The following is a 12,664-nucleotide window of genomic DNA, read 5'->3' on the forward strand; positions in this document are numbered from 1 at the left end:
GGCTACCGTCACTATTCAAAATCAAATAAACTTTAAATAGCACAATTTTTGTAATGAGCTTTTTAGTAAATTTGATTTTATTATTTATTCTTATTATTATTTTATGAAAAATCTATGTTAAAGGTTAAATAATAATATTACTAACTACAATTATATTATTATTACATTCCAATAGATAAACTACATTGGAAAAAATTGCTAATTTTAAAATACAAATAAATGTTTAATTAGTGATATTATAATTGATTTATTGCATTATTACATTTTATTTAATAATTATAATTTAAATATTATTATTAATAATAAATGTAAAATGAATTAATATAAATATTATAATAAATATGAAATATAATGCAATAAATAAAATATTATTATTATTTATTAAATAAATTTTATCTTATTTTTATTTAATAATTCATTATAATATTACAAATAGAGTTATTACTAAATTCTTTATTTTTAATTATATTTTAAAATATTTGTTACAATTTTTGTCTATGTATATAAGTATACACACACACACACACACACACACACACACACACACACACACACACACACACACACACACACGTGTATGTACATACATGTGTGTGTGTGTATGCATATATATATATATATATATATATATATATATATATATATATATATATATATATATATACACACATATGTATGTATGTGTGTTTGAATGTGGCATACATACAGTACATCATATATTTTTAAAAAGCTACATTTCTGTCTCTATTTCTATTTTTAAACAAATAAATGAATAAATGACAAAATCTTGACCAGCATCTATTTTTGCATCATAACTATACTATAATAACACTTAATTTATTGTATTTACATGTGTTAAAATGCAAAAAACATACTCATTTATATAAATATTTCAATTCAGACAGGCTTATCGTTCCAGCAGGCATATGATTTCAATATTCAAATCATCAGTGACTTACTTGTTGTGAGGCAGTCTGGAGCACAAAGCCCGTAGATCCTCTGAGGAGTAAATGACATGACAGGAAGAGACATCAATGGAAGGCTGCTATTATCATATGAAACCTAAACGGCTGGTTATGAACTAAACTGTACCTCTGGCGCAGAGAAGGGCTCCGGTTGCCATGGCGACCTGTAGAGCCTGTGCCAGCCTGTCCAGAGCCAGCTGAATGTGACTGGCGTCGAGAAGCGGCGCGAGCTTTTCACACAAACGACCGACCTCCTCGATCAGAGCGGCTACAGACTCCACAGGAAGAACAGTCAGACGACAAAACATATTCTTCTCGGTCAGGTGCACCTGCAGGAGTTCAAAACACACACAAAAATACATCAGAAATCAACCTTTAATGGCTTAAAGGTTTAATGCCTTTCACATTAACCACAATTGGCCTGCTTTTAATAAAAGTATACAAAACCTTGAATGGTTCGCTTTTTACGTATATCATATATCATTTCCTTTTTATTTATTTTTTACTACTGTAATGGTGTTGTGTGTGACACATTGGTGCAGTAGGTAGTGCTGCCATCTCACAGCAAGAAGGTCGCTGGTTTGAGTCTTGGCTGAGTTTGCATGTTTTCCCCGTGTTGGCGTGAATTTTCTCCAGGTGCGCTGGCTTCTCCCAGAAGTCCAAAGACATGCGGTATATGCGGTGTATGAGTGTGAATGAGCGTGTATGGATGTTTCCCAGTGATGGGTTGCAGCTGGAAGGGCATCCCCTGCGTAAAAACCAAAGACTGTAAAATATATGGACGTAGCATCCGTGACGTCACCCATAAGTTTCTGAAGAGCGCAAAAGAAGCCACAAGTAGGCGCGGCCAACCATCGGCATTTTGTTCGCGCGTCATCGGACCCACGGCAGGATACCAAACAAGGGCAAAGAGGCGGAGAGTGAGCGGAGCTACAGACACCTGCTGGCATTTGGCTTGGACCTGGTTTAGACACACTTTACTTTGGGAGAACGCTTAATACTTTATCACCTGCGACTCGTTTGTGCTCTGACCACATGTGCTTGGCTGTACACTATATCAATAAAGTGTTTAGACTTTTAAAAACACTGCTGTAATACATTGAGCCACTAAGTTTTGTTCTTATGACGTTTTTCAACAGGAGGAAAACGCGAATTACTTCCAAACACTTCAGATATAGTCTGTGTTAGATAATGTAAGACTATTGATGAAATCCAGCATAACACTGTATGACAACGCTTCAGATGACTGTTCTAGAGGCTACAGCTAATCAATCTGATGGATTCTGGAGTGCATTACAGCTCTAAATATAAACGATAAATCATCTTAAATAAAACAAATACATGTATAGCGATGGTATATAAGTATATAACTTTACTCACATGGGAAACGGAGGCCACGTGAATGGTTTGTGAGCACAAGTAAGTGCACATAGCATGCCATGCTATTTGATAATTGTAGGAAACAAGTCCAAAAGGCAGTTGACTGTGTAAAGCCACATAAAACAACACAGAAATACGATAAATATGCCGAGTTCAGTGGCTAATCTGCCGGAGTCAGCTGAGGTGACATGACTGCGATCAGCGAGACCTAGCTGTCACTCAAGTGGCCACGCCCTTAATTATGCAAACGTAATATAACTTAATATAAAGGAAACTGAAGAGTTATAAAAAAAATTCAGCCTCCTCACAGTTGTCATGAAGGGTAATATTAGCTGTATTAACCAAAATCTTTTTTGTACCAGGCTGTAAACACCTTTTTTTCTGCTGTAAAGTTGGCCATTCAGTGGACTCAACTGAAATTTGCTCTATTATGGAGCCAGGAGCGGCCAGGACTAGCGGAATTTGGGAGGAATTGCAGTTTAGTTACTTCCGTATGGGCTTCCTGAGGAATAGCGGGAGGTTGCCGCTTGGTAAAAACATATGCTGCATAATTTGGTGGTTCATTCCACTGCGGACTAAGCCGAAAAGAATATGAATGAATGGTGTTGCGTGTGCATCCTATACATACACTTGCTGGGCATTTGGACTTGAACCTTGATGTTTGCAGACTGTTAGCTATGCCTCTTCTGTTAAAGACACAAAAGGGAAATAGGTGTTGGGGGTGTTTCTTTGTTGTTGTTGACTGTTTTTCTGTTTTGTGTAAATTTACTAAAAAAAAATTCTGTATGGAGTTTGCATGTTCTCCTTGTGTTGGCGTGGGTTTCCTCCGGGTGCTCCGGTTTCCCCCACACGCCCAAAGACATTCCCCATGTCCCAAACCTACATAGGCAACAAGACTTTTGTCAGGTAGTGTATTTGTTTATGCTAATTATAAAAACACATGATGTATTATGACCCTACATGAAAATAATCAAGCTTCACAAAACGATGCTTGTTGACGCAAAATACCCCACCTGAAGCATGAGAAAGACTTGAAGAACACTCAGGTGTAATTTGGAGTAAAGCTCTTCATACGCCGTCCCCTTTTCACCATCTCCATGGCCATTGGTCATAGCTGACTTCCGGCCTCTGTGATAGGCTAACGGAGCTTTGACACACCACCGCAGCAAACCCAGAAGAGGAGTGATCTCGAGACAACCCAACGGCAGGCTGGAATTGAGTGGGCTGTTGATGAAGGTGAGCAAAAGAAGTCTGGGATCCTCTGTGATCCAACCAACCAGCATTTCCAGGAGCGCAGGGGGTGGAGTCAACTCATCTACAAGCCACAATATTACACATACAGGTGAAGTCAAAATCATTAGCCCTTCTGAGAATTTTTTCTTTCAAAAATTTCCCAAATTATGTTTAACAGAGCAAGGAATTTTACACAGTATTTCCGGTAATGTATTTTATTTTGGAGAAAGTATTATTTAATTTAGAATAAAAGCAGTTTTTAATTTTATAAAACATTTTAAGGTCAATATTATTAGGCCTCTCAAGCAATATTTCATTAATAATTTATTTATTTATTTAATTTTTTAAATGTCACTTTAAGCTGTATAGAAGTATCTGGAAAATATCTAGTAAAATATTATTTACTGTCATCATGGCAAAGATAAAATAAATCAGTTATTAGAAATGAGTTATTAAAACTATAATGTTTAGAAATGTGTTGAGAAAATTGTCTTTCCGTTAAACAGAAATTGGGAAAAAATGATAATAATAATTCAGGAGGGCTCATAATTCTGACTTCAAATGTAAATGATAATAATAAATAAAATAAAAAATACTTCACATTACCACTTTACAATAATGTTCCATTAGTCAATGTTAGTTATGTCTTAGCTAACATAAATAAATGATGAACAGCAAATGTATTACAGTATTTATTTGTCTTTGATAGTTATTTTAAAATAAAGTTGCTTATAGTGAGTTAATATTAGCAAACATACCTTTGGATTTAATACAGCCTTAGTAAATGTTAACTATGTTAACTATGATTTAATAAATGCTGTTTAAGTATTGTTCATTATTATTTATTGTTAGTAAATATATTAAAGGTAAAGTATCATAGATTACTCCTACTATAAAACATTAATGATAGTCCATTAGTTAATGATAGTTAAATAGATAGTTCACACAACAATGAAAATTTCCTATATATTTCACAACAACGTTGGGGAAAAAAAAGCAGTCATTGACAGGAAAAAAAAAATCAACAAAGTAAATATAAACACTGCAAAAATAATATTCTTATTTAGATTTGTTGTCTTGTTTTTAGTCCAAATGACAAAAAATTCTTAAATCAAGAAGCATTTTCTAGGCAAACAAAATATTGTATTGTTTTAAGAAATAATATTCCAAAATGAAGTGGATTTTTCCTTAAAAAAAAACAAAAAAATCTGCTAATATGGAAAGCAAAATAATTTTGTTTATCATTTTGACTTAATATTATTTTGCTTAATAAGTTCTTTCTTAAAACGTTTTATTTCTATAAGGAACTCATTTAAAATATTATCATTTAAATTAGCAATGTGACAGGAATAGAAGAGCCTAAAGTGTGACATTGTGTTCATACAACAGTTTAATGCCAAATGTGTGCAAATAAAGAATAAACCCTTTTTCTGAGAAATTACTTAATTCTGCTACAGATTCAGATTTCTTGTTGATTATTTAAACAGATCAGCAAAAAACTCCCATACTTAAAAAAAAAAGTCACTTTAGCTACAAAGAAAGGAATTACTATTTTTATTGCATTATACAGTCACCGGCCACTTTATTAGGTACACCTGTCCAACTGCTCGGTAACGCAAATTTCTAATCAGTCAATTACACGGCAGCAACACAATGCATTTAGGCATGTAGACATGGTCAAGACGATCTGCCGCTGTTCAAACAGAGCATCAGAATGGGGAAAAAAAGGTGATTTAAGTGACTTTGAATGTGGCATGGTTGTTGGTGAGTATTTCAGGAACTGCTGATCTACTTGGAATTTTTATGCACAACTATCTAGGGTTTACAGAGAATGCAACATGTCAATACCACAGCCTACCAGAGTGTTGTTGCAGACCATGTCCGTCCCTTTATAACCCCAGTGTACTCATCCTCTGATGGCTACTTCCAGTAGGATAACGCGCCATGTCATAAAGCACGAATTATTTCAGACAAATTATTTCAGAACATGACAATGAGTTCACTGTACTCAAATGGCCTCCAAAATCACCAAATCTCAATCTAATAAAGCACCTTTGGGATGTGCTGGAACAGGAAATTTGCATCATGGACTAGCAGCCGACAAATCTGCAATATCTATCTGCATGATGCTATCATGTCAATATGGACCAAAATGTCTGAGGGACATTTCCAGTACCTTGTTGAATCTATGCCATGAACGATTAAGGCAGTTCTAAAGGCAAAAGGAGGTCCAACCCAGTACTAGTAAAGTGTACCTAATAAAGTGGCCGGTGAGTGTATATAGTAATGTCTTAATGATGAACAAACAAAAGATCTTGCTCATAAATAATATAACGTTTATAACCTAGAGAATAGTTGTTCATAAACTGTAACAAAAAGTACACATGGTACCTGTGGAGAAGTCATAGAGCGCCGTGACTGCAGTGATGAGCTGGCAGCAGAAGCGAGGGCTGGCTGAACAGATGTTTTGTAGGGTAGAGATGGCACAGGGCACCAGCGTGCAGTAATCCTCCATCAACACCTGTGCCAAACGCACACACCACGCAGAGTGTGTGCGCTACACAAAAAACACACATAGGAAATCCTTCAGAAAAATGAATTTCATGACGAGCAAACACATTTTCCTCCAAAATTTCAATAATGTGATGTAATCTTCTGTAGAAATCTGCTTACCTATCATAGATAGATCTAACTTAAATTTTTTAAACCTCCCCTAAGGAGCCATTCATACAGAACACGTCTTTGCATCTAAAAATGTCATAAGCATAATGTCAAAAAGTCTCATCACACACCTGTAGCCAGATAGCTGCACACTCTAGTATAGGCACACGACACACAGCTATGGACATAGAAACCAGCTTCCCGAGCATAGCCATGCGGCTCTCATCAGCCTTGTTGCCTTGCAGACTGAAGAGCGCCGAGAAAATGACCTGTCGGATGGCGTCTTTGCTCTGCTCCTGGAAGTAACTGCATATGATCTCCAGCAGCTGCAGCTCTTGAACGCAGCTCATCCTCTAAGTCAAACACAACAGACGATTCACTTCAATCATTTTTCACTCATATGTGGCATATTAGTATAACTGGCACTGAATTTACATGGTAATCCAACAAGATGACCAAGCTTTACATTATGTACTAACTCTTCTTTCAAATTTTCTAGTGCAGACTTTCTCAAATAGTGGTTTGTGATGTGGTTTTGAAGATGTGTGTTTAAGCAGTTGACACTTCTGTCAGACCCATATTAGGCTTGGCCGGTAATACGGTAATATGGTTAACCATGGGATCTAAAAATAGCAACAGTATCAATTCCATTATACCATCATAAAAAACAATATATTATATAGGAGACATATTTAATTAAATATTTAGGATTAAATATTAAATAAAATTTATTTAATGCCTAACAATGTGTATGCGTGGTTGTCATCACGGGACAGTGTGGAAAGTAAGAGGTGAGAAAAGATGGCGAGTTACACACCGAGTGACCTGTTCTCAAAAAAGAACCCAACTTCAGCAGTTTGGCAGTATTTCGGGTTTCGAACGAATGAGAAGGGAGAGGAGGAAAATGCAGATGAGGCAATTTGCAAATTGTGCAAGAAAAAGGTGAGCACGAGAGACTGAAATACCTCGAACCTAAGGTCACATATATGGTATTCAGTTTCTGAATGGTTTAGGCACAAGCCAACAGTTTGGTGATGCTGTATGAGCCTTACATCGTATTTTTTGGTTATGCACAGTAATACCGTATACAGAGGTAATTTGGATACCGCCCAAGACTAACCCAGATTACTATTTTGTAATAGCTGTGAATGATTTGAATGCAGGTAACATAATATTCATTCTTTTAATCAGGAGGAATTCTTATTTCTTTGCACACTTACCTTGATATGTTTGAGAAAATAAAGAAATAAGCAGCTCAGTTTACATAGTAAACATGGTAAGTGCAGACATACACTACAACTTGCTTTTTTATTCCATAGAACTCAATTTAAAGCCAGAAACTTTTTTTGCACACATTTTTTTTAAAAATAGATTCATTAACAGTTCATGATGTTAAAGTGTATTTACTGTGCTGCTTTCGCATTTATAAAATTGCACTTCTTTAACTGTGGTTTTGGAATTGCATATTTTAAATAATAATATTAATATTTATGTTTATACAGCGCCTTTAAAAGTAGCATCTGAAGGTACTTTACAGACATATAAAATGTGCAGTAGTAAAAGATACATACAAGGATGAATGCAAAGAAAAATTATAATAATAAACATAATTAAAAACACAAAATATAATAATAGTAATAGATCCAAAAATAAAATAAAATCAAAATAAAATCAAATAAAAGCTGCCCTAAAAAGTTAACTTTAAATGATGGTTTAAAAACATTAAAGGATTGTGCATTGCGAATATCAGAGGGTAAAGAGTTCCACAATTTAGGTGCCCATGAGGAGAATGCCTGGACTCCCATAGATTTTGGCCGCATTGACCTCCTTCTTTTAGTCTCATTCCAACTTAGTGCAGGAGTGCTATTTAATCGTTTTTTACCTTAATCTATTTATTCATCTGTATTATTTATATTCTATCAATTTGTGTGTCAAGCAATGCTCTCAAACTCAAACTCAACTGCTTAATAGTCTCTAGTAGTCTGGAACACCTTAGTTGGATCGGCTGTGTTTGATTATTGTTGGAACAAAACTGTGCAGAGTTGCAGCCCTCCAGGAATCGAGTTTGAGACCTATGGTGTAAAGTCTTTCAGTTTATTATGTTGATTAAAGTGGGACAGTACTTTTTATAAGGTATTTTTGCTAAGTACATTTACTTGTTTTTAATATGCAGTTCTATTTTAGAAATTGGGTTACTTTAGATGAAAAATAATCATATGGAAAATGTTGAGAAAAACTAATCTAGTGTATAAATTTTTTTTAAATTTGTCATTAGACTGATTTGCCATGAACCTTGAAGCCTAACAAAAAATAAAAAAATAAAAACATGCGTGCAGAACATGTCCAACATTCCACACTGTTCTTTTATTTTAAATAAGTGAATGATCCATTAAAAAGATAGTTTACCAAAAATGATTAATTCTTTCACCATTAACTCTAATCATTATTAGTTCCAAACCTGTTTGAGTTTTTTTCTTCTGACGAACAAAAAAAGATATCTGCTGAAAATATGTTGGAAACCGGTAAGCACTGACTTTCATGGTATTTGTCTTTACTATAATAGATGTCTATGTTTACTGGCTCCAACATTTTTTAGAATATCTTCTTTTGTGTTTAACATATATATATATTTTTTTCATTTTATTCTAATTTAACCAGGAACTTTAGTTGAGATCTAAAATCTCTTTTACAAGACCTGACTAAGGTAACAGCCATACAGTAAAACAATTTTAAAATACACGATTACAACACTTTATCAGTCCTCTCAACAATGCTCACATGCTTCCAATACCACTCTCTTTATAATGTCTTTAAATTCACAGAAAGACACAATTTTATCTAGTTTTAAATCTTTTTGCAAATAATTCCTTGCCAATTGTTTTTCCTAGTTCTGTACAAACTTGGGCTATATTAAAGAGCAATTGAAAATTCATAAAGGTTTGGAACCACTTGTTTAGTAAAAATATTAATAATTAAATAAGTTGTGAAAAAAAAAGAGGGGGGGGGGTAAATATCCCTTTAAAGCGTACCTTCCTCTTCTAAATTTTCAGCTTGAATACACTTGCATTAACTAAACAGTGCTCAGATACACAATGGGATGCACCTTCCCTTCTCACCTTTGACTGAATGTTTCTGTCTTTAGAGACATGAAAGATGAACTCTTCCACCAGCTCCACTGTGCTCTTCTCTAGTCCAGCCGGGGGTCCAGCGGAGCTCTGCAGAGCACTGCCCAGCGAGATGTCCAGATGATACAAAACCTCTTTAGCAGCGCTCAGCGGATCGCGCCGCAGCAATGCATGCCGAATATCACTCATCTCTGCTGTGGAGGAGGAACTACAGCATCAGCACATATACAAGCATCAGTCCAACTGAGAAAAAAATATACAAAAGACATCATTAGGTTAGTAACAAATATGGAACTTAATTGTATCTTTGCACGTAATTCATTGGACAATGAATGGTAACACCATGTTTTTGGATATGCAATTATCGTAATACTACACTGTAAAACCCAACAGTCAACTTTATCAAATGAAATGAGTGTAGATAACTCAAAATTGACTATAAGTTAATTCTGCTAATTTGAAAAGAGTTTTAAACTCAGCGTTAAAGGTAATGAGTTAATTAAATACCTCATTATTCCAAATGGAGTAAGTTCACAGGTTTCATTTAGATTTGTTTTTTTTTTTACTCAAATGGTTTGTAGCAATCGGTTTCCTCAAATGGTTTGAGTTGAACTTATTGGGTTTTACAGTACTCAGTTGGTTTGAGTTCTCTTCATTTATTGGGTTCTACTGTACTTCATTTACTCAAATGGATTAAGTTCACAGCACTCATTAGGATTATTTTTTAACTTAATTGGTTTGTTGCAATCTGTGTCCTCAAATGATTTGAGTTACCTTCACTTTTTGGGTTTTACAGTGTATGTTCTGAACATGCATCAAGCTAATCAGTGACATTTATGAAAAAAAATAAAGATACAAATTGATTGCTAATTAATTGATTGCTAATGCATCATGGTAATACCATGATTTTTGAAAGGGAATCATAGTACTACATGTTTTATATCTGCTTTATGGTAATGCGATATTTTTGTACATGAATCAATGTATGAATCAAAACAAGAATTATGAAAAATACATACAAGAAGTGTATATACATAGAAGTATAATAAGCAAGCAGAACATATCATACCAAAATAACAAAATATGCCATAGTTTTGGACCTAAAGCATGACAATTTATTAAAAATCTTTAGATTTCTTAAAGGTTGAAGGCGTAGTATTTTGCTGTTCAATCTTATTACAATAACAAAAGTGATTATATAGACATCGCAAGCAAATGAAATGCCTAATATACGTCTATTTCATATAAACAACGTGGTAATATGATTGAAATGAGGTTTCACCATCATCACTTATATCAGCATGATATAAGTATTTATTTTAAAATGAAAACATACTTATGACTTGTACTTTTTAAAATATATATTATAACAACTGGTTACACAACATTTTAAATAATTAAAGATGATAACAAATAGGAACAAAAGCCAGCGTTGGGTTGAGCCAAAGTTACAGCAAAAGTAATAGAAATGTCCATTAGTATTTTAGTGATCAAATTTTGATTATTTTTCTATATTAGTTTGACAGGATTTCAAGAATTGTGAGTTATTGTTATACAAAATGATATTAATGTGGTTGTTTTCGGTAAATCAAGACTAAACTGATCAAACTGATGCTCATAAATGTAAACAGAAGATATCCTAGTGTTATAAGTTAATTCCGGACAATCATCATTGGAATACAAACAAATGCAACATATACCACAGTATGTAATGCGTCTGCAGAAAAAATAGCAAAATAGATTGTATTAAATTCACTCTTATTGAATTACACATAACATGGACAACAGACAAGCCACCAGAGCTTTCTATTCTCTATGGTGACACACATTGTTCAAAAGCGATGATGTTTCCACAACGCAAGGACCTTAAATATTTGCTTCGTTCACAATACATGCATAACGTTATTCGTAATTAGAACCGACTTACCTAGGTTAACAATTAAGACTCGCTACATTAGTTTACTTTAATCTGCAAAAGCATATCGCTCATAACTGACAATGTGAAAGTTGTTCCTCGGAAAATAACTACGGAACCCCATAAAAGACATTTGCAGACTCGTTTGAGCGAAGAGAAGAACGGCTGATCAGCGCCTCCTGTGTTCTGGAGTTAACAACAATTAAACAACAACACAACTAAAACAAACAACAACGACAAAACTTCTGCCTGAAGCAACGATTTGATTGAAAATCAACTTCAAATCAAGCATTCTGATTTTTCAATATGAAATACCCCACTAACTGCTCTTACTAATTTTAAATGTATGTTAGATAGTGTTCATATAATAAAATGTTTCAGTTTATACCAGGTGTTATTGTATTTGTTTCAATAAACTGAGTTAAAAAATAAAAAAGCAGCTAACGTAATTAAAATTCTACATTTTGTTTGTTTGTGTTTGTGTTTTGCTTTTGCTGTTAGGCCTTTATTTAAAAAAAAATCTTTTTAATATTTATTTTAATTCATTATAACTATTGCATCCAGATGTGGATAATTCCATTATTATTTGTTTAAAAATAGTCAACTTAAGAAAATATTATATATATATATATATATATATATATATATATATATATATATATATATATATATATATATATATATATATATATATATATATATATATATATATATATATATAAAATATAGCCTACATATTGAGACTGCAGTAAGCCAACTTATCCAGCACATGTTTTACACAGCGGATGCCCTTCCAGCTACAACTCATTTTTTTTATTAATAATGATACATTTTTAATAAGAAAACGTTTTGGTTTAAGCTTAGTAACTAGCACCCATATTCAGAAGAGGACTACTCAATGACTATTTATTGAATAATAAAGTATGATTTTGTTTGCATATGCCTTTTCTCTTATACATTCACCACATAAGCTAAACAAAATATTTTATTGCAATTTCAAATTTTATCTATTTACTTATTTATTTTTCCACGTTATTCATTGTCAGTGATTATTCATTTTAATAAGTTAAATGTTTTGGGTTTTAGTTAAACTAGTTGTACTTGCACTTTCTTTTATACGTTCACCATCCAAGGTTAATAAAAATATCTTATTGCATTCATTTATTTATTTTATTTTTGGCTTAGTCCCTTTATTAATCTGGGGTCGCCACAGCGGAATGAACCGCCAACTTATCCAGCATATGTTTTACACAGCAACTGCCATTCCAGCTGCAACCCATCTCTGGGAAATATCCATACACACTCATTCACACACATACACTACAGACAATTTAGCTCACCCAGTTCACCTGTACCGCATGTCTTTGGGCTTGTGGTGGAAACCT

General features: G+C 33.7%; 1 protein-coding gene across 5 annotated transcripts in view; it reads right to left on the reverse strand.

Annotated features, from left to right (window-relative positions):
- Positions 1-12,664, reverse strand: part of ints15 (integrator complex subunit 15) — a 30,883-nt gene that overhangs the window by 673 nt on the left and 17,546 nt on the right. Inside the window, 7 exon segments of one of the 5 annotated variants that reach the window (NM_200325.1) lie at positions 960-999; positions 1,093-1,294; positions 3,359-3,660; positions 5,970-6,135; positions 6,371-6,592; positions 9,356-9,607; positions 11,292-11,386. In NM_200325.1, the coding sequence (NP_956619.1) occupies positions 960-999; positions 1,093-1,294; positions 3,359-3,660; positions 5,970-6,135; positions 6,371-6,592; positions 9,356-9,553 (1,130 nt within the window). In that variant the 5' untranslated portion in view covers positions 9,554-9,607; positions 11,292-11,386. 5 annotated transcript variants of the gene reach the window in all.

Source organism: Danio rerio, chromosome 1 (assembly GCF_052040795.2).
Source record: "Danio rerio strain M-AB ecotype USA chromosome 1, GRCz13ab, whole genome shotgun sequence".
Taxonomy (NCBI): domain Eukaryota; kingdom Metazoa; phylum Chordata; class Actinopteri; order Cypriniformes; family Danionidae; genus Danio; species Danio rerio.